Source organism: Phyllopteryx taeniolatus, chromosome 5 (assembly GCF_024500385.1).
Source record: "Phyllopteryx taeniolatus isolate TA_2022b chromosome 5, UOR_Ptae_1.2, whole genome shotgun sequence".
Classification (NCBI taxonomy): domain Eukaryota; kingdom Metazoa; phylum Chordata; class Actinopteri; order Syngnathiformes; family Syngnathidae; genus Phyllopteryx; species Phyllopteryx taeniolatus.
The window spans coordinates 8,565,113-8,592,623 of record NC_084506.1 but is presented as its reverse complement, the minus strand read 5'-3'; the positions used below and the strand labels follow the sequence as shown (position 1 = coordinate 8,592,623).

At 44.9% G+C, this 27,511-nt stretch overlaps 1 protein-coding gene across 5 annotated transcripts; it reads left to right on the top strand.

Moving 5' to 3' along the window:
- The first annotated feature begins 1,077 nt into the window (after positions 1-1,077).
- mtss1la (MTSS I-BAR domain containing 2a) lies at positions 1,078-27,511 on the top strand. 5 transcript variants are annotated; one of them, XM_061773179.1, is made up of 15 exons: positions 1,078-1,719; positions 5,757-5,818; positions 5,911-5,984; positions 18,726-18,810; positions 18,983-19,074; positions 19,165-19,239; positions 20,780-20,937; positions 21,047-21,154; positions 22,164-22,261; positions 22,854-22,986; positions 23,433-23,507; positions 23,686-23,841; positions 24,162-24,338; positions 25,335-25,500; positions 26,186-27,511. In XM_061773179.1, the coding sequence occupies exons 1-15, from the start codon at positions 1,651-1,653 to the stop codon at positions 26,983-26,985; spliced, it is 2,328 nt and encodes a 775-aa protein (XP_061629163.1). In that variant the 5' UTR covers positions 1,078-1,650; the 3' UTR covers positions 26,986-27,511. The 5 variants fall into 5 exon arrangements, with proteins under 5 accessions (XP_061629163.1, XP_061629165.1, XP_061629161.1 ...); XM_061773181.1 differs by lacking the exon at positions 23,686-23,841 and having other exon boundaries at positions 1,079-1,719; XM_061773177.1 differs by lacking the exons at positions 5,757-5,818; positions 5,911-5,984 and having other exon boundaries at positions 1,080-1,719.

The following is a 27,511-nucleotide window of genomic DNA, read 5'->3' as shown; positions in this document are numbered from 1 at the left end:
GTTGCTGTGATCATTTTTCATATTTGTGACTGCTCCTCTGTGATTATGTCACAGGAACTACATGCTGTCAGTATATGTTTGATTGATTAAAAAACAAACAAAAACAAAAAAAGGACAAACACAATTTGTCGAAAGGAAATGTAGTCATGTTATGAGGGGTGTGACTGTTTCCTGGACAAAATCAGTGACTTCCTCGGGTCAACTGTTCCCCGACAATATAGTACATGCAGCCATATGGCCCTATACACTCGGTGCTTGTTGTGAGGAGCCAAATTAGACAGAGACAGATGGCAAAACACAGATAACTCACTGATATTTGATTTGCTTAGCCATGAAAAAAAACCAAAACAAGAATTATGCTTAAAGTCGCACCGAAGGAAGTCATCTTGGTGTTCTGTTTCCAAATGCATTCAATATGTCGGAAGTGCTGAAAATGTGCAAAGTCTGAGAACTGCCGCCTTAAAGCAAAACTCTTTGGTGTCTTTTTGCAGTATGCAGCATCATCCCTCATTCAGCATCCCTCATTCAGCATCCCGAATCGCCGCCCAATGAGTTCTGAAGTGTTCGGCTCAATGCGAGCACGTGATACTGCCCGTGCCGCTGATTTGCAAACAAACATTAAAAAATAGGAAAGCTTGTGCTTGTTAATTTGTCCCGTTACTTTCGCTCCCTTAAAAGTGGGAGGTTCACATCCAAACTTCGGACCATTCCTACACCTTGCACACACTCGCAAATTAAAGCTGAAAGTCTTGCAGCATCTTATTCGTTTTATTTCAATGCATTGTGAGGTTTTTGCAGCCAAATACACGAGAGCCGTGTCCATGCCCCAATAGTTATCGACCTGACTATAGATAGATCGATAGATTGATAGATAGATAAGATAAGACAAACGTGCAATGGACGCGCGCGCACTCTCACGCGCGCACACACGCGCAGAGTAAATCCTGCTTTGCCTCTCAGTGCGCCATCCAATAGGAACAGGCAGCTTCACTTTTGTTGAAAGGAAGCGAGGGGAGAGGGGCTGGGGGGGGGGGGGGGGGGGGGGGGGGGGGGGCTTCTCCTGGCCATGAAGGAGCAAACAAAACAAAAAAGCCAGCCTCGACCCGCCCCCTTTCCATTCCCATGGATCGTGTTACTGGAGGCTCCTCGACATCTGCTGCTCCGGCGAACAACAGTGCGCGCTCCCGCGTCTCGAACCCGCGCCTGCGGCTCCTCCTGCCCTCTTCCCAGGACCACCGAGCTCTCTTCTTCTTCTCCTCCTTTTTGTGTGTGTGTGTGTGTGTGTGCGCGCGCGAGAGAGAGCTCACGTGGAGCCACCGTGCATGTGCCCTCCACGTTTCCCGGCTGTAGCTGACCTCGCCGAGGACGCGCATCCTCCACCGCTCGGTCTCCACTCAGTCCCGTGCGTGCGCCGGCTGCCCGACTCCACACGAGCCGGGTTCCATCGAACTCTCATCGAACTGAACACTTGTGTTTTTGCCTGTGCGCGCCTCAGGCAGCTGTTTTTTTTTTTTTTTTTTTTGCGGGTTGGCGTCCTCTCTTTGCCCCGGCAGAGGACAACTGAGGACGGATGCGCGCAGCAGAAGTGTCTGATGCTCTTTTGCCTCGTTTTTAGTCCTTTTTTTTTTTTCCATTTCAATTTGAGAGAGCATGGAGTCCGTGGAGAAGGAGTGCGGGGCGCTGGGTGGGTTGTTCCAGGCTATCGTCAACGACATGAAGGTAAGAGACGAAATGAAGTAGTCCCATTTTATGACCTAGTAGTTGCTGCACAGTTTCCGATCAGGAATCATTTGACTGCCTTTGTGTCTTTCCTCGCCCCCTCCTCCACTTCGCCACTGCAAACAGCCTGCAGGACGAACTGGAAATGAAACATGTTTCCCTTTGTGTCATTTGCATAATGTGCAGCAGGTTTCACCCGCGTACCATCGTTGCCCTTTAAAAAAAAACACCCCCAAAAAAAACAAAACATAAAACAAAATCTTCTGCAACTACTTTTAAACTGATGTCCGATAGGTTACGTATTATCTTGAAATGAATACATTATTTGTATGGGGGTTTATTGTATATTATAAATGACAAAGAATAATATCATATTTGATAATATTATTTAAAAACTCAACTCAACTCATAAGCACCTTAAGCTAATAGATGCCTGGTACTGTCTGCAGTAAACCAATGCACCTTATGAATATGAAGAAATACACTATTTTCCTCCACAGAGCACATTTCTGTGACAAAACAAAACGTCACCTGCAATTATTACTGGTAAGATAATTTGATGCCCTTATGAAAATGTTCTTGTTGTTGACCTCAGTCCTTTTTTTTTATCCCAGCTTGTACATTTTTACTGGATTAAATCTCAGCCACGGAGAAATGCTTTTAACCAAATAACAACTCTCTACATAAAAAAGCAGCTCCGAATATTATATAATGTGCTCTCTGCTGTAATTGATTTGACATGTGCCCTTTAACCCCCCCCCCCCCCCCCCCCCCCCCGCACCCCCCCAAAAAACAACAACCCTTCAGTAAAATAGTTTGTACAGCAGCAAATGTTTGCTCGAGCCAGATTCAAGCGTGTGTTTGTTGTGTGCTGGGGGGGGGGGGGGAGGGTTCAAGTGAAGGAAGTTGAACCCGGGTGGTCCACGGTTGCTCACGACAACAGATGGAAAGTGCGAACACATTCATTAGGCCTGAGAGACGGCTCTCCAAAAAAGTGTCGTACTTGATGTTTGCGAGTATGTCGAGCATCTAGCGGAATCGTTATTGATCGCTGGCTGGCAGGGGGCCTTGTGACCAACTATTTATGGACCCTCTGTCAAGCTCCAACCAAATTAGCTCTCAGCTATTGGCAGGCGCATTTCCTTTTGTGTTGGGTGAGCAGAGAGACAGAGGCTCAGTAAAAAAAAAAAAGTGTTGTATTGAAAAGCTGATGAATGAGGCCGAAGCCCCGAGTCAGCACTGTCCGTGCCCACTGTCCGAGACAGAGATCTGACCTCATTCCTGCCGCCTGACTGATCAACACAAGCCTGCCAGAACAGCTTTGTCCCCCGGGGGCCGCAGGGACCCTCAGTTTCCTGCGACTGATTCAAGTTACTGTGTCGTGCTCGTACGCGAAATGCTTGAACGCGATATCATTCGCTGACCGCGCGGGCAAATTGTACTGATTCTAGGATGTAACTTGGGTAACTGTAGCGTTAAGAGGAGTGGAAGCGCAGGAGCGCGAGAAGATGTCGTGGGACGACGATTTGAAGCAGCAGAAAAAAGGATTTCATGTGAGCTTTACATGTGACCAAAAACAACCCACCGACGACTCAACTATCCAATGGAACCTCTGATATTTCTTCCAATTTGGAGACAATTTTACCTTAGGAAATAATAATAAATTAGGAATATTTTCTTCCAAACTGTCATTATCAGCAAATCCTTAATTATATAGGTAATGTTTCAACCGGGCGGCACGGCGGACGACTGGTCAGAACATCTGCCTCACAGTTCTGAGGACCGGGGTTCAAATCCCGGCCCCGCCTGTGTGGAGTTTCCATGTTCTCTCCCGTGGGGACTCTGATTTCCTCCCACATCCCCAAAACATGCATTTTAGGTTGATTGAGGACTCGAAATTGCGAATGGCTGTTTCTTTATATGTGCCCTCCGATTGGCTGGCGACCAGCTCAGGGTGTAGCCCGTCTCTCGCCCGAACATAGCTGCAAAAGAAGGAATACAGTTTTTATTCACTGATTATTTCTCATTCAGTTCTTGGAGTTGTTTTAACATATTGTCGCTATTGCCATATTGTTCTGAGCAGCCAGGACAGAGACCTTTGTACCACTTTTCTCATCACCACACTTTGAGACTTCCATCCATATCCTATTGCGCTTGAGCTTATTAAGCTTGCAGGTGAGCTGGGATACACCCTGGAGCGGTAACCAGCGGTAACCATCCTCGAAGGATGACATCTGTATCGTCATCAGCCGGTGGTTGTGGTTGTGGATGTGACATCCCCCACCTCTGCCGTTTGCCCGCATCCTTTTGTCGCCTCCTTCAGCTGTCTTGGCAGCACATCCCTCTTTCACCAGGCAGCCGCGGGTCCTACGAGCTAATTAGACACCTGTTAGAGAGTCAAGTGCAGAGTGCACGGCAGGATGGTTACTTGCAAACAATTTAGCTTCATAGCCCATAAATCATTTTGGAAGGCAAAAAGATGCAAAGCAGGCCCTAAAATGAATGCTAGAGGTAGAATGATTAAAAGCAAAAAATAGTTCTCGAATTATATGCTGACAATGTACAGTATGCACGCACCGGACACAACTTTAGGTATTCTTATTGTGATCCAAATGTTGAATTTTTCACTAGTAATTCATCGGCTTGCATAGGGGCGGGAAATCTCTGGTAAATTTCCATGGTAATTTAAGATGTGGAATTTTTGAAATTTCCATGGGAAACATGGGAATGAACCCAGAATGAAGTGTAATTTCATGTATCAATGTATCATAGTATCATACTGTGGATTTTGTTTTGTGAAGCAGACATCCATACAAAATAGGATCTTCTTGCCCATATGTGAGGAAATAACAGCACAGTACTTTGATTTTCCCGAGCTTGGTCACACCTCCAATTTTGGATCCCACCAAGGGCACTTAACTTAAAAAATCGGGGCACTCCTCAAATTACTTACGGCATTTGACTTGCATAAGAGCTGGTTATTTTCGTCGGAATTATGTTCCCATATATTTGACCCAAGTACATTTACGTTCTGTATTGAGATTCAAGTTTCATCCACCCTAGAATCGAAAACGGAAAACGAGAAGTAGCACGTTAACTCTTCAAAGCGATGGACAAACAAACACAAACATGGCGCTCCACAAATGTGTTGGCTTTTTACAGTTCAGCTTTGGAAGAGGTCTGGAGTTGCTCTGATGTCATTCCGGTCCTCTTTAAAAGCAGAATATGAAATGCTTTTGGCTCTCATTAGATGTTGTGAATCTTTCGGTCTTGGCTTCCCCCTCCCCTCTGGGGGATCCGGCCTTGAATCTGTTTCATGTTTGGCTTCTGTTCTCCTAGCTCAAGGCAGTGACTGCTTAACCTGGGCTAAATCCAATCCAGATTTCTTTAAAGACATGCACGGGGGCACATCATGATAGGAGCGCCTATGTGGATCTTACAGTATATAACAGCCATTCAAATACCAGAAGATGAGGTTTAGGTTCCTTCACTGACCTGTTTCCTGCCTCACGGTTGGAAGTCGATGACTGTTTGCACTGTTCCGAGCCTACTTGAATCTATTTCAACTCGCGTGAAACTGAGCAGCCACGGTCAAGTTTCAAGTTGAACCAGATAAGATGATCCATCCATCCATCCATTATCTGAGCCGCTTCTCCACAAGGGTCGCGGGAGCGCTGGAGCCTATCCCGGCTATCTTCGGGCAGCAGGCGGGGTACACCCTGAACTGGTCGCCAGCCAATCGCAGGGCACATAGAAACAAACAACCATTCGCACTCACATTCACACCTACGGTCAATTTAGAGTCTTCAATTAACCTACCGTGCATGTTTTCGGGATGTGGGAGGAGAAATCCCACGCAGGCACGGACGGGGAGAAGACGCAAACGCCACACAGGCGGGGCTGGGGATTGAACCCCGGACCTCAGAACTGTGAGGCAGATGCTCTAACCAGTCGCGCTCCGTGCCGCCCAGATAAGATGATGTTTAAGAATATTATGTCTGACTCATTTCATAATTTTTTTGGGGGATTCTTATCAGAGCTCTTACCCTGTGTGGGAAGACTTCAGCGCCAAGGCTACGAAACTGCATTCTCAACTAAGGTGAATAGCACTTTTATCAGAGGCTTGACCTACGTGAATTCTTATTGTGAATTCATACTGTATTTGATCATATAATATCAACATATTTTCAGGACCACAATTCTGGCAGCTGTGGCGTTTTTAGATGCTTTTCAGAAAGTGGCGGACATGGCAACCAACTCAAGGGGTAAGGCTGTGTGTGTGTGTGTGTGTGTGTGTGTTTTTTTTTTTTAAAATCAACTCAATGGAAATGTGAGTTACACTGTATACTGTGTATTTAAGGGTCTCAGTTTGCTGTTTCAAATTGTACTTTGAAATTCATATCAGCAACATCATTTTTTTCAGATTCATTTCTTTTCTCTAAAATCTGCAAAGGGGGATATGACCGCACTCGTAATTTATATCATTTATATTTGTATGTCATTTGGATGAAATGATTGTTAAGATTTTTTTTGTCAGTTGTGTAGGATTGATTTTGGATTCATCGTATCCTTAAGAATTTGAGTGCACGACTTGGAGCTTGCAGTTTAAGGAAGGCCTACACCTGCATATACATCGAGAGAGTCTCCCATCCCTTTAAAAATAGCCATTCAAAAAACAACAACAATGAATGGATTCACTGATTGTTAATTTTCACCGTAGTTGATGGTAGAAATGTGGTCAAATGCCCATCCCCTTATTGGTCACGTTTCATTCACACCACATGAAGCAGAGGCCACAGAGGCGGCAAATTGTATCAGCTCTTTCAACCTTTCTTGGCTATTTGGATTTTTCTCTCAATGCTAAAGCCGTGCTTTGCTGCCACACTGCTGACTGGGATAAACAGTGCCAGGCTGAGCTTTGAAGTCAAGAAAAATGTTCTTTTAGAAAAAATGATCAGAGGTCTGCAAGCTCTCTGACCGTGGGATTGCATGATCCTGAAAGCTTTTGTTTCAGTGTTCGACAAAACTGCAATAACTTTCGACACCAGGGGCACAACTATTTATGGCCCAAGCTGTCAGTCTTCAAAATAGCATGCACACTCTGATTTTCACTGGAAATGTTTATGAGCTTTCTCAGAGAAAGAGCTTACATCGACAGACACCCTGATAGACATAACTAAAGTTTAATACAAGAAAATACCAGTAAGTAGCAGTTGTGTTTTGTAATTAGGAGCCAGCCAATTGCAGGGCACGCGTAGAAACAAACAAGCATTCGCACTCACATTCACACCTACGGGCAATTTTAGAGTTTTCAATGAACCTACCGTGCATGTTTTTGGGACGTGGGAGGAAACCGGAGAACCCGGGGAGAACGTGCGTACTCCATACAGGCGAGGCCGGATTTGAACTCCTGGCTAACTGTGAGGCGAATGTGCTAACCAGTCGGCCACTTCGCCGCCCCAAAAACGTGCACGTTAGGTTAAGAATGTGAGTGCGAATGCTTGTTTATCTGTGTGCCCTGTGATTGGCTGGCGACCAGTTCAGGGTGTACCCCCGCCTCTCGCCCAGACCCAGCTGGGATAGACTCCAACACGGGCTGCTTTGTCACCCAGCTAGCATCGGCAGCGGCAGGCAGACTAGCCGCAGACACAGCCGATGAACACAGATTTCTTTGGAGTTGATCGTTGAGAGCAATATGTAGGTCAAAACCCCCTGCGTTGAGCACAGATGAGCGTGTGAAGGCTCCTTGCATGAGCACACATGCATGAATGAAACCGTAGTAACATAAATGCACACACGCTGATACTGTATATAAGTCTAACAGCTGGTCAGTGGATACCTGACCTTTGCAGGTCACATGCCCACATGCTTTTAAACAGCCTGTATTAGTAGTCCCACAGCGTCCGCTTGCTGCTGTGTGTTTACGCATTGTCTCGTTTACTTTCTGTGGCTCCACGAACAGCTGAGTTGATTGTGGAGACATTAAATGTCCTTTAGTGAGCCCAGCAATGCATTATTTTTGCAAAATGGAACGAGGTTCTTCGGGCTTAGACCGTGGCAAGGCGAGACTTCGGAGTAAACGTACTGTAGTTCCAGTAATCGGAGAACACATCAAAATGATAGATGGAGCCGAGTGATGACAGAGAGGAATGAATAGACGTAGAAAATCCCTCAAGTGTGTCACTCAAACGCCCACTCACTCCGCTGCGCTGTTGATGTTGATTCAAGCTACGTACAAATCACTGAAGTCGATTTTGTTGTGTTTGTAACTAAAATGCATCCAGCGGATCTGAAGTTGTTTTGTGAAACCATGAAAGTGATTCCAAATCCATTACAATTGTATTCTGTTTTAATTGCGTGAAATTAATTGATAAGCAATTTAGTCATTTACTGCAAGCCCTCCCAGTTTGATACTATTGGTATACAGTATACAATAGCTGTCTGTCAATGGCAATGAATGAGTTAATTGACTTTAGTTAACAAATACAGTGTGCTTTTTATATTTTCTTTCTTCATTCAGCGCCATTGACGGCCATAGAAGTCTAATATCCACTTTTAACTGGTGACTGATTTAAGCAAAGCGCTGAGTTCAGGTCCCCTGGGAATTCTGTTTGTCCCATCAATTTGTTTGTCGATAGTTACTAGAGCAGCCGCTGTGTGCACCGTGATACTGTACATTTGACGGTGTTGCATAATCAAAATGGTACAGTGTAGTATTAAATCTTGTTGCGTCTCGTTATAGCACTCATTATTTTATAGAAACGTACAAGGCCACAAGAACGTCACCACCACCATTACGCTTGCATCCCAGTTGAGTCTATTCTGGAAGCTGCCACGCCCAAGCGTACGTCTCGTCGTTTTCTGTTGTATCTGATGCATTTATGAGTTGTTATTATAATTATGTTTGTTGTCAGTGTCAGCACAAGTCACAACTCCCAGATGATCGTCTTGTGACTTCTACAGATCATCTGTGGTCATCGGATCTACAACCTTGTCAGTTTTGGATAACATTCGATACAACATGGCAGCTGAGGTTAAGGATTAAACAGTATCTGAATATTTTTATTGTCTAGTTGGATTCTTGAGCTTCTTTAAATCAAAGTACAGACGACAAATCAGAAAACCTAAACTTCATGTCAACTTTAACTTCAATGTTTTCTGATCAAATATTTTTGTTTAACAAGTAAGAACAAGCAGCGCTGTATGGAAGGAGACTTAAACATAGCGACCAAGACGATACATGTTTGAAAACTCAAGAGAGAAATAGTTGTTTTCTTTTGGATGTCTGTATAATTCGATGTTTTGAAGCTACAAGTGTCTCCTTGTTGGATATCCGAAGCGTAGCACATCTTTGGCTTCAATTTTCAGACTTTAGGAATCCTTTCATCAACAGCACCTTTGACATACTCGCCTAAATTCGAAAACAAAGGAAGACACGCGCACGTGCGCGCACACTCACACACACACACACAGACCCTGCAAAATGAACACACGGTTGCCAAATAAAGCAACATTCCCATCCAATAAGAATTTCCCTTCTGCAGTCCAAGGAGTGACAGTGTATCAAGAAGGATTTTATGATTTCCCCCAATTGACTTGTGCAGCTTTTCCTACCAGTAATAACCTTATTTAGAGCGCCTCATAGACATTGTACTGCATGTCCGTGTGTGTGTATGTATGTGTGTGTGTGTGTGTGTGTGTTGATGTGTCAAACCGCCACGCTCCGTGTCCCATGTTCACCGCTTCCTCTTGCCTGTGGAGTCCATTTAGGGTTTATGGTCGTAGCTGTGGCGTCAGCATGTGTATTTTATGAAGACTCAGGAGGAAGTCGGATGACAGGCTTTTCGGTGCTGTCACGTCGACGGATCTGTGCCTTAAGTCCCCCATCCGAAGACAGATCGCAGCTGCGTTCGATAAAAGTCCGTCAACCACATCCGAAAGTTGCCGTAGGAGAATTTAGCCATTTTTACAGCTGAAATTGGTTTGTGTTTCAACAGCCATCTTCCCTTGGTTTTAAGTCGTCTGAGGCCCAATCTTGGGGAGGTTATATTTTTAGGTTAGGGACCGTTGGTTTCTGTGGGGACCATTTGTATCCCTCCATATTAAACTAATGCGTGGTGCATGTAAGACTTCCGCCTGCTGTCTGTGTTTGGTGTTTTACTGTTGCTAAGTTTGATAACATGTTTTTGTGGGCTGGACTTCCATTTTTGGTCATGGCTCAATTAGAAAGGGGCCAAAGGGCGCCTCGTGGAAGACTAATGTTCCGTCAGGGTATGGCGATACGTGGTTCATCTTTTCAGTTAGTGGGGTGAGTCTTGTTAGGGTGGGGGTTGTGGTTGCAGTGGGATTTCCACAGCTCTTCGTATCCAGGCTCGACATAGGCGTTTCGCTAATCCTCTTAGCCCAACTCTATAACACACAGACTCAGACTGGCCTCTTGTCCCTCCTGAGCGGCCACCCCCCCTGTTTTTACAAAATTCACAAACTGGGATCGTGAGGCAGATTGCTTTGCAAGTCTGTGTTCTGCCTTCATTTTGACATCTGTGTGCCAGGCAGTGATGGTGGAGTGCTAATGGATGCAAAATGTCCCATTGGTTCACTGCAATCCAGTGCTTTTACTCTTTATCCATTCCCGGTCCATATCGAGCGGAGGCATGCTAGTAGATCAGTGTGTCAGTGAAGTAATAATCTCCTTGTGCGCTGTGCCTCTCTTGGCTGGCAGATGGGACGGATATCCCTACCCGCCATCTGGACAAGCTGGCATGGACGAGTTATGACCCTGGCGTAGTGTAGAGCGAGATCAGCGGATTACTGTTCTCCACACTGTAGCTATTTTTCATGTGCATGTCAAATAATGAAAGTGTGTGCATGTGACCAAGATTGACATCCATCAAGCTTGGCATGTCATGTTGAAGCCCTGGATGAGGATGAGTAATGTCATGTAAGCACCACAGCTGGATAGCTATAGCTACATCCTATGTCGCGTTGACTTACTGCAATAATTTGGAGGGATTTTGAAAGACCAGTCACTTCCATGAAAGAACCTTCTCTGCTGTACCATGTCTGCCGATCTAATGCACGGTTAACATTCATTTCCAAGAGGTCGAGTACAGTGAGGTTTGTGGTGGTATGGTTTGGATCTGTTAACGCTAATCATGCAGTGTGTTGGCAGGATGGCGATAGCGCTGTCAGCTAAAGTGTGACATCATAAAAGCACGACAGAATGTCAATGAATTAACCAGACAATAGGCGTGATGTCATGATGCACGTTGTACTTGTCTGTACTATGAAATCGGACGTGACAATGCTCTGTCTGAGGGATTGGTCACCGTCAGTTCCATCCGGCACTAGTGTGCTGTGCAATACTACTGCGGTCCCATATCCCAATGAAAGAGTACGGAAAAGTGTTGTGGAGGCGTCAGATATTTTGGGAGCTTTTACACTAGAAAGGCCACAAAACATGTACCAAACTGAACCAATGCAGGAAAGCTTTCCAGCATAATACTGCATTTCTCGCTTGCGCTCTCTTTGAAGCTTGCTTGGCCCACTGGTATTAGTACACGCAGAAAGCAAAGTCAATACAAAAGGCTGCAATAGTTGTGCGAGGAACAGGCTAAAGGAAATAATAATAATTGAAGAGAAAACACATATTTGGGCTCAGCATAGCTTTCATTCTGAGGCTGAATACCAAGCTAAGAAGACAAACATGAGACTTTGGGAGAACACTTTGTTCAGAAACATTTGCACATGAACTCTGGATGGAAAGAGTGTGGGAGTGCTGGAAGAGAGAACACAAAAGACAACAATATTCTGCATACTTCCACTGATTATGTCAAAAATGGCTCTGCTTTTTTAAGATGGTGATTATTATAATTGTTTTAGTGTTTTGCGAGCACATTTTGTGTGTTCAGCTGATTGTTGGTTGAGCCCCTTTCTGTCTCAATGAAAGTGGGGTCCCTCCCTTAGCCACGGTGATCTCGTCCACACATTTACAGTATGTCTGCCGCCGGATAAATTGCAGCAATTGTGGTGACCCCCAGCTTTAATCTGTCATCAGCAGGTTTTAGATCGATGTAATACTGTACTTACTTGATGAACACTAATCAGACATCAGCCTGTGCTATACAGCGGACCCCCGCTATTCACTGGGGTTAGGGGCTTAGCCTGAGCACTCATATTGAAAAACTGAGAATCATACTGGTCAACAGCAAATTTATTGTCTAAGATTATTTTCGCTGATTTAGGACAATTTGGATGTACCGAATCCTAATATCATATTGACTTTGGAACTTTTTTTTTTTAAAACTGTGGCTACATGTTTTTCTAAGAGATATGAGTCCTTGTAAGAAATGAAATAGTTGAAAGGTCAATTTCGCATCAAAACCTGACCTGAACAAGTGAAACGGATATCATTTGCGGCTTCAGAGATGCAAAATGGTTCTAAATCAGTTTAAAAAAAATGCTTAATTTCCTCATGCATTGAAGCATCTTTGGTGTTAAAATTATTGTTATTCTTTTTTAAAGCAATTATAGCGAATGGGCTCAATTATGAGCTGATATTTGCTATTTGCGGTAGGGCCTGGTCCCGATGCCCCGCGAATAGCAGGGGTCCATTGTACACATTTCTATATGTGTGCAAAATTGACATTTTAATTGTCTTATGCCACTACTCGAGAGGTATTTTGAATCAACCAGCTGTACAGAAAGACGAAAAGAGACGACACTAGATAAGGAACAAAGTCAACAAAAACACATCCAATAAAAAGCACAAGGACAGACACCAAGATCAAAATCATTGAATGCTGGGTTGAAAAGCCTAGCATTAGAATTACAGTGTGTTTTCAAATTCGTCTCTGTAGTATGAACATGGTCTCTTCTTGCATGCACACATGACCTGAAAAAGTTGCAAATGGAACGGTGGGCTCGGAGGCCACAGGTGCGCGAAGTGTGGCATGCGCTACTGCTGGATGAATAGCAGATGCAGCGGTGCCGGTTAGTATTGTTTTCAGCGTTGTTGGCAAATGAGCAGCTCGGCGGAAACTGTGAAGCGTAAACAGAGTTAGAGGAACTCGGTCAGCAACGGTGTGAAACAAAATTTTCCCGCGGCGCCCCTGATGATCTCTCACGGCACACTAGGGTGCCACAGCACCCTCGCTGGAACTCGCTGGTAAAAAGTTGGGTCTATATAGGCTTGCTCAGATGAGTTTGGTGCGGAAGAACTGCCGAGGCCTAACCTAAAACTCATCAAACACCTTTAGAATGAACTAAAACAAGTAGGGGCCGCTCTCTTACGATATGTCCCACATCAGTGACAAACTGACCTCGCATATATTCTTCTGGATATGGCCAAAAATTCCTACAGACACACTTCAAACTATTGCATTGCCTCTTGAGTGTGGGAGCTGCAAACAGGGGAAAAACTCCGTATTTTTACCTGTTTGTTAATGAGCAGTATTTGAAAACAACAACAACAACAACACAACAACTACACTTGCGACTGACTGGACATACCACGCCTCTCCCTCAAGGTTTTTGTTGTGCAACCATGACTACTATTACAGTATTGCGTAACTCTTCAATTAATAATGGATGAATTTAAATTATATGCGGTATCATTTGGATTTGGATATCTATAAAGTTTCTGGCATTTTCCATAGTCCCAATACTTTTGTCCAAAATCGTGGTACATCTGGGTTCATTCTATAACATAAAAGGTCATCCAGTGTGTACGTGTAAATGTCTGCGGATGAAGTGTGGACAATTGCGTGTGGATACGCGGCTCCTTAGATTTATTGCACAGTATAGTAGCCCCCTTTTCAACCTCAATGAAAAACACATTTCGACGAGGAGGTGACTTTATTTTTAGAAACGTTTATGTTCCGTCACAGGAGGTTCCACCTCCAAAATATGGCTCCCCCCTCGTTGCCCCCCTCTCCACATAATACTCTCCAGAACATGGTTACACCACATAACAGCCCACTGAAGTCTGTCTGCTTCTCGGAGTGCCTCAGGTCCGTGACTTGGGAGGTGGAAATTGCTGTGCGTGCGCTCTGGCCCAGACAACAATAGGATGAGTGTGTTCGACTCCTCGTGGGGACTAAAACAATCGCTGCGGTGGTGGTTTCCTATGCCTTTCAATAACGTTGCCGCTTGTAAGAGAAGACATGAAAGGAAGTGACGCACAGGCTGCAGACACAGTAAATATAGCACATCATTGTAACATAATAACTGACATACTTGCACATTCAAAAGCCAAGAAGCTACTGTGTTAAATTGCGATACAGTCATGAAGATAATCTGCAGTTCACTTGTCGTTTTTTTTTTTTTTTTTTAGCATTCAGAACGTAAAATTATTTGCTAAAAACAATCAAGTTGATCAGTTTGAACATTAAATATCTTGTCTTTGTAGTGTATTCAATTAAATATAGCTCGAACATGCTTTGCAAATCATTGCATTCTATATTCATTTCTTTGATTTCTTATTTTCAACACAACGTCCCAACTTCATTGGAATTGGGGTTGTATATGGTTAAGGTGTACGTAACGCTCTTTAGCTTCTTATGTTCTTCTATTAACAAATCCTGCTGAGTCGTTTCCTTTCGGAACGTGTCTTTTCGGTGTCACACAAACGCAAATAATAATAATAATAACAGTCAAAAAAGCTGTTAATCATTTGATGCTTCCATACGATACACGATGGCACACTTGGCTTTTCCAATATCATGTACAGCATCCCGTTTGACAATTTGACATGCTGTATAAAATGATGTGAAACAGATTTGATCTTATTTTTTCAAGTTCAGCTCTTAAGATCTTGGATAAGAGAGATTTGACGCTATTTTGTTCAAGTCTCATCTTTCATTTATGCCACAAAGTCAGTCAGATCTCTTGCTCAAACCAGCAAGCGTACGACTTTATAATATAGCTGTGCTTTGAAGGATGTTTTGGACGATTTGAAAGTCCAACTTCCAGCTGCTGATATTTTTTCAGTGCACTACAGCGGTCCCCAACCATTTTTTTGTGCCGCAGACCGCTTTCATATGAAGTCATATTTCGGCGGACAGGCATAGAAACAAGTAAGAACAAATCATTTAAAAATACAACTCACCCTGACGCTATTCGTAGTTGTCGTAATGAGTGAGAGTCCTGCGCATGTTTCTCTTCAACAAACCGTGCGGTCTCCTCATCAATCCTAATGATCTGTGAAGCAGCGAGCTGTCTGGCTAAAAATGCCACACAGTCTTTATACGTCCAAGAGTGTCAAATTAAGCTGGTGGTTGGTGAAAATAGCGGTTAGCCTTGCTAGCTTCCGATATTCCGATGGCTGCTAGTGTGAAAGGATATATCGTATACTAGCGATGCGACGAAATTTCGGCCACCGAAATTGGTTTTCCGTTTCGTTCGAGAATTTTCATTTCGGTGCATCACTAATATATACCAGCGTAATCTCGGGACTGGCAGCGAGCGCCAAAATGAAGCTCCATCTAAATTTCCAGCGATGGCAGAAGATTAAATCGCTCGATTGGAAGACGACAAACATGTCATTAGCAATTAGTCGCCTTCAAGTGTTAACCGTCGACGCGGAGGAGTGAAGTCGACTAATCGGTTGAGTCCCCAGTTTACAGTGACTCATTCTAGGACATTTCTGACATTTTGCCTCTTGCCAACTGCAAACAAAAATAACAAGATATTGTTTGATTTGTGTTGCTCTCACAATGCCAATCAAAAGAGGCCATTATTATCTTTGTGAAGAAAGATGTTTTTTTGTTTTGTTTTGTAGTGGACCTTACAAAATGGCAGGTGCATGTACTTTTATAGGACCTTAAGTATGAAGTCCTGGCTGTGTCGGTTGCACCTGCACAAGTTAACCAAAATCTCTTCTGCCCGATAAGCAGTCCAAGCCAGCCGGCGCCTCGGCGTCAGCGTGTGCCCGCTTTCATCCCCCCACTTCGCTCCCCTCTCATCCCACCAGCTCCTTTCATCCCTCAGTGGCCTCTGCTGTGTGTCTGCCAGTTCACGTTCAGCAGCACTTTATTAGGGTGAGAGAGGCTAAAGGCAGCAGGATTAACTGTCTGTTCCAGCCGCAGTCAGCATGCCGACCGTGGTGTCAATTTGAGGAATCGCTGTTTTTCGTGGATGTTGGAATATCTTCAAATCAGCAGAAGCTGTATAAGTGCAAATAAAAGACAGTTGGATTTTCGTCGAAGTGAACCATGGAGCATGTTTTGTGCCTTTGCACTCTAGACCGTATAAACACTTTCTAATGACACAGGAAGTAGAACAAGGGAGCAAGAGGCTGGGCCAAACTGCAATCCAGAGCTCGTAGTACTGGTTGCGATGCTTGGTCTGATGCTCACTCCAAATCAGGAGTCCAATGAAACCCGAGCGAGAGTTCAGCAAAGCTCCCATCTTGAAGACATCAGGAATAAGGTGCTGTAGCTCCTGGCTCCTTGGCAGGGGAGCCCGCGATATAGCAGGTCTATTAAAGGACTCCCCTTTCCCAAAGGAATTACGGAAGATAATCAGAGCCAGAGCTCAGTGACTGTTTAGACCACACTTAGCTGAACCTCGTAACTAGAACTTTGCAATTTTCCCACCATGGACTTCACCCTATATCAAGTATTTTTAAAGAGGCATAGGAAAGGTGATGCAAGTTTGGATTTAGAACCATCTACCAATATTTGCTTCTAATGAACTGCTGAGACACTCCCGGACGCAGGCTGTCCTAAGATAAATGGCGGCGTTGCACGACATCTTCCCTCCACTCTCGCCCGTTTTTGACTTTGTCCATTCAACATGTGGATGTTTGCTACGCGGTTAGCCCGACTTCCTCTTGAGCCACTGGGGGCAAGGGCTACTAAATAATATCTTTCCCAGCTCCTCTGCACGACAGCTTTTAAATACCAAGAAAGTCAAATAAAATAGAGGTGAGTGGCTTTGAATTTTGACTTTCCAAAATTCTCAAATTCAGTCCTCCCTTTGCTTGTGTGTGTTTGTCACATGCGAGGGAGCTGTGGGAGTGATTCATACTGTCCCATTCCATCCGGTGGAGGCCAGAGGCCAGAAGAGCTCTTGGATAGGGCCAGGAAGGCTCTGGACCTCCTCAGGATGTAGCTGTCAGTTGATCCTCCTCAGGGAGGGAAAGGAAGAGGGGAGATGGGTTGAGGAGAATATGGGGGAAAAAAAGGAAGGGGAATACGCGGGTGTGGGTGAGACATTAAGGTGGGGGTTGGCGACTCACGGCTGCCTGGCAGTGACTTTGCGAAGGTCTGGTGAAGAGATAAGTGTCCACATTTGTCTCGCTCCCCCGTGCCGTGTGACCTTGATGAGCGTTTTAACAGCTGCGCCTGCCTTGTAATGTTAAGAGAAAGATGCAGGCCTCAGATGTGTCTGCACTCCTTGAAGTCCATTTCCTTTTTACGAAGAGGTCAGCAATTGGGAAAATATACAAAAGTAATAGCACAATGTAATAAGGTCATATACAGTCGATCAAATGTCTTTCTCATATTTTCCTTCCCTTTTTACCATATTAGAAACCAGCCTCATTAAGATGTAGTGACGCGGTAACTTATATTCATCGTTGTAAAGGCAACTTTAAAAAAAAGATATATCAGACAACTCATTGATTGTATCTCTGTGAGCGGACCTTCGGTTCCATATGTTAACTCAAACGCATCCGTTTGGTGTTTAAATGCCTCATGCTGCTGTATGACATTTCAAATCGCACCAACTTTCTCAATCTTGTGACATAGTAGACCTTTCAGGCAAGGGATGCCCTCTTCCGGAGATGCATAATGACCAAGTGGAATCCAGAGTATCTTTGTACCCCAATAGTTGACAGTTTGGTGGTCTCCCAGTAACCCACGTTCTTGATCTAACTACCAGAAATAGTGCAGATCTCAGTGGACGGCAATCTAGAGCACAATGTGCTTCTTGGACTTTTTTTGCAGGGATGTTTCGAGTCAGTTTCAGTCTCTCCGCCCAGCATGAATGGTGTTTAGGAAACAGAGAGAACAGGAAAGGCAGAGCAATCAAGGAAGAATAGAGGGATATCCCCTTTCAGGTTCCCTCCTTTTTTCCTCCGGGATGGAAGGGCTGAGAACTTGAACGGCTTGGGATGAATGGGGGCTTGTTTAATTGCACCGCTTGTCCATACAGAGAACATGAACATCTGTACATTTAAGAACGAGCGTGTCTCGGCTCGGCCTGTATGTGTGGTGAGAGACCCTAAGATTAGCAATGTGTGGCCCAGATTACAAGAGGATTAATGCTGCCACGTACTGCGCTAGCCTGTGAACCATTAGTGAGACACTGGCCCGTCTGAGCTTTAGAGCTTAAGACTCCATTTAATTACACTTCAACAGAGAGGAAAAGTACAGTAAGAAATTCTCACTAGCTGTCATTTACACTGTGGTGGGGACCACATCTGAAAATGTATGTTTCATCAGGAAGGAGATATACAGTAGATTTACTTTGCAGACAGTGCCATATTTGCTTTAACCACATACTGTAAACGGGACATTTATGGGCTCTGCTTTTACAATTGCTACCTTATGGCTGCGGGAGAACGCCATCTTGTGATGGGAAAAGAGTCCCGACTTACATTATATATCACATCTTTTGAAATGCATTCCTCATGTGCCATACTATATATCATCAACATTTGTCAAAAGACAAAGATGAATCTGCTACTTGTCAGTGCCATCATTTTATAAGTAACAACATTCAGTAGAACTCAAAGGCTAAACACATTCTGTTGCGGGACCGCTGGTCATCCTCCAATTAGTTTGTATAAAAACAAACATGTTTGTCCCTGTCCTAAAATCATGATTAACGAGCAGCATTTGAAGGAACATCACATCATTGTCACCTGGATGCTCTGTGCCCAGCCTCAGGTTTCTTATATCATTTTGGTGTTATATATATTTTATTTATTTTTTTGAGGCTGGCCTTTCTTTTTCTTGTTTTTTTTTTAAACCATATGATTTTTCTCTTCTTCTTTGAAGGTGCCACCAGGGATATTGGCTCCGCTCTGACCAGGATGTGCATGCGACACCGCAGCATTGAGGCAAAACTACGCCACTTCACCAAGTACGTGTCATCTGAACGTTGTTTGTCTTCTGTCACCTCGTGGGGAATTCGTGCTCCTAGGTTCCATTCCGTCTCATTTGACCTTCATCTCTTCCACGAGTGCTCGCTGCAAGACAGATAAAGCAATTTACAAAACGTCCTTCAATTTCTGTGTGACATCTTCTCGCTGTAGTGCTCTAATGGAAGGCCTGGTCACGCCACTCCAGGACAGAATAGAGGAATGGAAGAAGACTGCCAATCAGCTGGACAAGGACCATGCCAAAGGTGAAAGACTTTTTTTGACTAAAATACAATTTTAAAAAATGTATGAGAAAGTCATGCGTTATCTTTGAGTGTGACTTTCCTGCTCAACAGAATACAAGCGGTCTCGGCAAGAAATCAAACGAAAGTCATTAGATACCATCAAACTTCAGAAAAAGGCAAGAAAAGGTGAGAAATCCTTGAGCTGATTCGGTTGGTGTGAGTGAATTGAGTTGAACTAGCGCCATCGTGGGTGAGATACAGGAGTTGCAGCAACAAGCGAGCGAGCTGATAGGAAAAACTTTTCAGCCTTCTTTCAAGCTTGCGACTCCTTGCCATCTACTACTTGATGAACACAAAACAAAAGCTCTTCTTCTCTCTATTAATGGATGTAATAAAAGTGTCATTTGTACAGGTCTTCTTGCATCATTCGTACAACTTTTTTCAAACTGTGTCCTGATTTGGTGCCGCTAACATTGCTTGTTTTTCTCTCCCCCCCCCCCCCTCCCTTGATTTCTTTCTGGCTATATCTCCCCCCCCCCCCCCCCCCCCCCGACTTTAGAGCTTCTCGGTACGTCTGCTCAGTTTAGCTTATGACAAATGCATGTGTTAGTTCTTCATTTTAACACTGCCAGTCAGAGAAAACTTGCAGGTTAAAGACACACGTCTTCACCTCATTGCATCCAGTTTGTATATGCTCACAGGGAAAGTTCATTGAGAAATGTCATACTCAAAAGTATTTGTCCTCCCTGTACGTTCATGGTTCATGTGAACCTGAAATTGAACATTTCTCTCTAGGCTGCTCAGTACAATATCACTAAGTAGACATTAAATCAACAATAGCATTACAAAGCAAGGAATAAAATGTACACCATACGCAGGACTCACATTCCACGCAGTACAGCTAATAAAGGTCAATAAATGATCGTGCCATTTTCTATTATTTCCTACGGGGGAAAAAAATGAATTCTTAATCCCAACAAATTGGAGGTTGCCCCTGCAACATATTGCGTTTGACCTCAGAGGTTCCACTATATGACAATACTTGACTCTGCCAATCTAAGCAATAGTATACTAATTGGACACAACATTACGTACACCTGCACAATTGAATCTCACCGGTGAATCTGCCTAACAACAAACTGAGAGGTTAACAAATAATACAGTCAAACACGGCCATCAATAATTATTGGCTCATGCAAATATATGATTGTGGACAACAATGTAATCATTACTGATCAAGGTATAGAATATATTTCCGAAGGAATCTTTGTGTTCAGATGCATGAAGCTGGCTGTGTGTGTCCGTTGTAAAACAAAACAATTGGCATCTCACTCGTCGGCGTCGTATCCTTCTTTCATTCTTCATTGCCTCTGTTCACCTATCATAGTGTCGAAGTAGAACGTACTGTGCCCTTGATTAACACTTTTCTAATGGAATCCATTCACGACTTTTTGAGTCATCACCAGTAGCTGTGCATCAAGTCATTATCTCTGACATGCTTCATTGTCCTCCCATTGCCATGTACGTGAACCCATTAGATAAACAAACAGTTTCTCATGATGTTTTCTAATCATCTTTCATTTTTGACTCCCCCCCCATCTTTGCTGCACTGCTGACACTCTTATCTCCCCTCTCCATAACTTCCCATCTTGTTCTGCTCCTCCTTCTCTCTTGCCTCTTCGCTCAACCTCCCCATCCTTCATCCCCTCGTCTCTTACTGCCACAGGGCGGGGCAACCTGCGCCCACAGCTGGACAGTGCCATGCAGGACGTCAGCGACCTGTACCTGCTCATGGAGGAGACGGAGAAGCAGGCCGTGCGCAGAGCACTCTTGGAAGAGAGAGGGCGCTATTGTACATTCATTAACTTGCTGCAGCCTGTTGTGGTGAGGAACTATGGAGCAACCCTTCGCTTTTGTGCACAACAAGAATGAAGGTGCCATGTTTGAATGTGTTTGAGGATGGTGTAAAATAAGCTCTATTTTTCTGTTGCAGAATGTTGAGATTGCCATGTTGGGAGAGACAACACACTTACAGGCCATTGTTGATGACCTTACGCTGTTAACTGAAGACCCGCACAAACTTCCTCCAGCAAGTGAGCAGGTATCGGAAATTGAATCATTTAAATATCCATACCAAGCCTGCTCATCTGAAATCAGAGTGGTGACTAGTGAAGCTTTGTTCTTTGGCTCCATCCATGCATCCATTTTCTACCGCTTATCCGAGGTTGGATCGCAGGGGCAGTAGCTTTAGCAGGGACGCCCTGACTTCCCTCTCCCCAGCCACTTCATCCAGCTCTTCCGGGGGGATCCCGAGGCGTTCCCGGGCCAGCCGAAGGACGTAGTCTCTCCAGCGTTTCCCGGGTCGTCCCCGGGGTCTCCTCCCGGTGGGACGTGCCCGGAACACCTCACCGAGGAGGCGTCCGGGAGGCATCCGAATCAGATGCCCCGGCCACCTCATCTGGCTCCTCTCGATGTGAAGGAGCAGCGGCTCTACACTGAGCCCCTCCCGGATGACTGAGCTTCTCACCCTAGCTCAAAGGGAGAGCCCGGACACCCTGCGGAGGAAACTCATTTCGGCCGCTTGTATCCAGGATCTTGTTCTTTCGGTCACGACCCACAGCTCGTGACCATCGGTGAGGGTAGGAACGTAGATCGACCGGTAAATTGAGAGCTTCGCCTTTCGGCTTAGCTCCTTCTTTACCACGCCGGACCGATACAGAGTCCGCATCACTGCAGACGCTGCACCGATCCGCCTGTCGATCTCCCGTTCCATTCTTCCCTCACTCGTGAACAAGACCCCGAGATACTTGAACTCCTCCACTTGGGGCAGGATCTCGTCCCCGACCCGGAGAGTGCACGCCACCCTTTTCCGACCGAGGACCATGGTCTCAGATTTGGAGGTGCTGATTCTCATCCCAGCCGCTTCACACTCGGCTGCGAACCGCTCCAGTGAGAGTTGGAGGTCACGACTTGATGAAGCCAACAGAACCACATCGTCTGCAAAAAGCAGAGATGCAATACTGGGGCCACCAAACCGAATTTTTGATGCAGCTACTGTATTTTTTCTCTCTCTCAAAGTGTCATAACCATATTGTTGTGTGTTGCCACAGGTGATCCGGGACCTGAAAGGTTCAGACTTCACCTGGTCCTATCAGACACCTCCCTCCTCTCCTAGCAGCATCAGCTCCAGAAAGAGCAGCATGTGCAGGTCAAATCTAAACACACACACAGATCCAATCAACTGTAGCCAATAGTCTGTTATTGCAAGCGGAATATGTTCACAATGTTACATTTGATTTACAACAGAGGTGGGTCGAGTAGCCAAATCAATTTTTTTTTTTGCCACATAGAAAATATAGTTGGGAACAGTTTGGAAAAAAAAAGTCATCTGATCTAGCATGACCGTCACCAGTGTACAAAGCAAGGTTTCGAAATGCATTCTTGGATGAGTTTGGTGCCGAAGAACACGAGATCTCTGACCTCAACCCCATCAAACACATTTGTGGTGAACTGGAACGGAAATTGTGAACTGACATTTGTGACCTTTCGGATGAACCGACAAAAAAAGGGGTCAGGGGGGGGTCAACTCCATGATGTCAACATCAATTTGCCGTTCCTATATGTGAGCCGCAATGCGAGAGCATTGTAGAAGTAAGATAAGAATCATTTGTCGAACATTACGATTCAGGAGAAGGTAGAAAAGAAGAAATACAAAAAAAACGTTGCTTTTCACAGCAAATGACAGTATTTCCTTTGTTGCCACAACCTCCATGGAATGTTAAATGTTGTCCCGTCCGCAGTCTTCTCCAGATGCCCTCTGCAGGGGCCCATCGGCTCAGCAGCGTCTCCTCTCACGACTCAGGATTCGTCTCCCAGGATGCCAACGCCCATTCCAAGCCTCCTTCTCCCATGCCCTCTGACATCACCAGCCAGGTAGAAGCTCGAGTGTCGTCACCCAACCAGACAGCAGTAATTCCGTGTTTTTCCAACAACTCATTTTGAATTTGTCTCGCCTATCTGCGATGAGAGAATCATGTTTGCATTTTAAACAAACAAACAAAAACCTCCCTGAGCTTTTAGACTGTTGTTTAGATGTTGACGTTGTTATGCGTGTCCCAGTGGACGGCTTAAATGATTCCCTCTCGAGATTGTAGCGAGCCGGCATAGCAAGTGATGCAAGTTTCTTGTTTGAATAAATGATTTTACAGCTGCTCTATTTGGTCTGTAGATGCTCTCAACGAGGCAAATGCATCCCTTCTCCTGAAACTCATGGGCAGTCCCCTTCCACTTGTCCTTTGTGCTCTCATCTCCTTTCCCTTCATCTCTGTCGCGTTATTTTCATCTCTGCCCCACTGTTTCTGTTCCATCTCCCTTGCCAGAACTCAACAAGCTCGGCCTCCTCCGAGGCTTCAGAAACCTGCCAGTCTGTCAGCGGGTGCAACTCCCCCACAGCGGTTAGTACTGCATGCGAATCGCCAATCTGCCAATTTCCTTGATAACCCAGTCACAAATATTTACAGTGTTGTCATTGTTAGCTTAACCTTAAAGAGGTCCGCAAGTGGCCTGAGCGCAATTGGACCGTTTGTGGATGATGTTGAGCACTCTGACTCAGACTTGTGTGTCATTCTGCAGTTTGGCTCATGCTCATCCTTCGGCACCTTCCGCCCTGCTTTCTCTCACACTGGCACCATCAGGCCTCTGTCTGTCATACTTCCTGCGTCCCCCACATTTAACCACTCCCCCGGATCCAACACCCCCTCACCCACATCAAAGGTTCCTAGCTGGAAGGTTTGTTTTCATTTGCAGATTTACTTTTGGGTTCTGTCTCTTTCGACTTGGTTGCTTCTTTGCTTCTTGTGTTGCACATGTTTCGATTAACCTTGCGGTCACCTTTCTGTTGCTCATCAAGTTCAGTTTTCCTCATGAAGGTGTGGTAAACTGAGGCGGCTCGATCGTTTCACAACACTGGCTAAGTATTCGCTTTAGCCTGCCTGTATTTACATCGGCATCTAACTGAACCATGAGCCAAATCGGAAGCTTTAATCAGAGATTGCGGACCGGTACGTGCTCGGCGGGCGTCTTACTTATTGTTGAATGTGCTTCTCCAGGAGTGGGCCAAATCGAGCCAGTGTGAGGCGTCATTGGCCAGCACTTTGCAGCGCAGGAGAGAGTCCCTGGATAAAACGAGAGCCATGGAAGCTCCGCCCAGTCCGAAGGGGTATTCTGGGATCCAAGGAGATGACGCGCACCGAGCAAGAATTGCCCCAGGAATGATCGCAGCTAAGGTAAGAAATCCTGCGGAACACCAACGCACACGAGCACTCAGCGAGCGCGGTCCACGATCAATGGTTCACTCGAAAAATTCACATGTGAACAGTTCTAGTTTAGGCTCTTAACAGATGATGAGATCAAGTTTGATCTTGAGCTCGAATTTGTTCAGACTTTTCTGCATCCAAATGAACTCAAGGTGATGAAATCCTACGTGCATGACCGTAAGAAATTACAAGTTGATCGATTGATATTTGATTATCCGAAACAAATGTAAAACACATTCATTCCTTCATTTTCCGTTCCGCTTATCCTCAGTTGGGTCGCGGGCGTGCTGGAGCCTTTCCGAGCTATTTTCGGGCGAGAGGTGGTGTGCACCCTGAACTGGTCGCCAGCCAGTTGTAAAACACATGTTTTATGTTAAATGTAGTTTATAGATGATAGATTTTTGTCAATGTTTAATAAAGTTATATTTAAGGCTGCAACAAACGATTATTTTAATCATTGATTAGTCTGTCGATTATTTTTTTTAACATTATTTCAGGACATTATTTTAAATTGACAGTGCAGAAAATGCGCAAACATAAAATGATTATGATTCAGTTGCTTGTTTGGTCTGTAACATGTCAGAAAATTGGCAAACATGTTGATTATTGTTTTCCAAAGTAAAGTTTAAGTTTAACAAGGTCTCTAAAAAAATTAATTGACGACCAGAATAGTTGCCTACTAATCTGATAATCGATTAGTTGCGGCTTAATCGATTCATTGTTGCGCCTATAGCTCTGTTAAATGTTCTTTCTGTGCAATTCAACTCAAAGCAGCAATATTTGCTAATCTATAAAAATGGATAAATGTTATGAAATAAAAAAAACATAGAATTTACAGTAGCTCGCTGCCTTTTCACTTCAAATGATGTTAAAATGTTAAATGGCCGCTAAAAGCCCAACGCATGTCGTCAATAGAAACAGGATGAATATAAAGATATACAATTGGCATGTGTTGTTGTCGGACAGCTCGGGGAGCCTCTGTCTCCGGCAGCCAGTACGCTCGCCATGGTATTGACGAGAGGCCTAAGCATGGAGCAGCAGAAAAGCAGCAGAGACTCACTGCAGTATTCCAGTGGCTACAGCACCCAGACAAACACCCCTTCGTGCTCTGAGGACACCATCCCCTCCCAAGGTCGAACTGCCCTTACGCTCACTTACTCTGTAGGCTCAGCCTTTGGGTGAAATTTCAATTTTGAGAACTTTTTATACAACCCGCTCTTCTCTAACGAGGGGCTGTAAACAAAATTCACAACAGGTGTTTGAAATGTGTCTCGACCGATACATATTGCGGTTTGATTACATTTGGTATGTAAACAGTCCGCTTCATCACATTGTTTACATTTTGACACCACGAGACCAAGACGACGCCGCCTATGAATTGATCACAATTGCGAGGTTCCAAACGGGATGTTCTCAGAGGGGAGCGGCCATTAGAGAGTCAGAATGTCATCAGCGGGTTGCAATAGAGATAGAGAGAGACTGGAGGAGTCACAGAAAGGCATCGATGATCAGTGGACATCCTTGGAAGTTAATTGGTCGATTTTTTAATTTTTTTATTATTAAATACCTGTTGTGAATTTTGCCGTTCGGCTCCTTGTTAGGGAAAAACAAGTTGTGCAAAATGAAGTGAAACATTGATCAGTTGGACATGTGCATTCAAAAGCTAAGAGAAAGTCAAACTGAGTTCACCTGTAAAGGCGACAGATTCAGCCTGAGATTTCACCCGAAAGCCAAATAGCCCCATCTTCTGGAGAGCCGTGTAATGATGTACTATTGTGTAAAACCCTTCCAAACTCACGAGTTACTTTCATCTCTAGGTTCTGATTATGAGTGCTACTCTCTTAATGGGGATGCTGACACAGAAGCACCAACCGAGTTTGACAAGTCTTCCACCATCCCGCGCCACAGCAACATCGCCCAAAGCTACCGCCGCATGATTCAAACCAAAAGGCCTGCCAGCACAGCAGGCCTTCCTGCAGGTAAGAGCCTGCAGGGGGCTACAAACGGTGCCGGGGTCAGCAACGGAGGAACGGTTGTCTCCGGAACGGCGACTATTCGGCGGACGCCGTCCTCCAAGACCGGGGTGAGACGCACACCTTCCACATCCGGCCCCATTCCCATACGACCTCCCATTGTGCCGGTGAAAACCCCCACTGTGCCTGACTCGCCGGGGTACGCCAGCCCGCCCCAGCATCGCGCATGTAGTGAAGACTTTGTCTACTCAGACGATCCGTATGCTAGTGAATACGTGAGGGCTTCTCCTCAGCAAAGGAGCCTCCCTGACACAGCGTGGGCTTGTGGACGTACACACAGGACTTCTTACACCCACCCGGGCCAAGGCGTGGCCACCCACAGTGCTGAGGAGGACTCAATGCTGGCTGCCAACCGCCATAGTCTGGTGGAGAAAATAGGAGAGCTGGCGGCCAGTGCCCATGCCCTCGGTGAGGGTCAATTCCCCTTCCCCAGCTCATCATTAGGGGATTCTACGCCTTGTGCACTCCAGGAGGCGTCTTCTGAAGGCCAAAAAGGCATAGACATGCTGGTGACTATACGTCGGGGCGTGAAGCTCCGCAAGACAGTTACTGATGACAGGTCGGCCCCTCGGATCCTGCGGTAGCTGACGAAAGTGTCTTTGAGAAGAAATAGGACAGCGCTCACGTTGGTGCCGTTGGTGTTCATCATTTCACGTCATGCATGTTTTATGTACATATAATGTAGCCCCTATTTTTTTTTTTTTCGTTTGATTTGTTATATATATATATATATATATATTGTTTGTTTAGCCTTGTGGGTGTTGATCTCCCCCTCTTGCCCCCTCTTTTGATCCTCATGCTCCGGTTCTCACAAAATCTTAGTGACGCAATGAATCCTGTGTGTCTCTGTTTCCTCTTGCTCTTAATGTACAATTATTTTCTTCCTCAACAATGCACCTATCATTGGAACGTGATGGTCGAAGAGCTCTGTGAGCCTCTCCGTGTGTCGTGTTTCCCATCTTTACCGTGCAACACCATTATTACTGTTATATATCAGAAGTTCAGCAGCAGCTTGGTGATTCATTTATAATAGAAGCAGTATGGCAGTGTTTTTATTGCTGTAATGTACTGTCTATATATTCTGCAATTAAACAAGCTTTGTATTGTTAA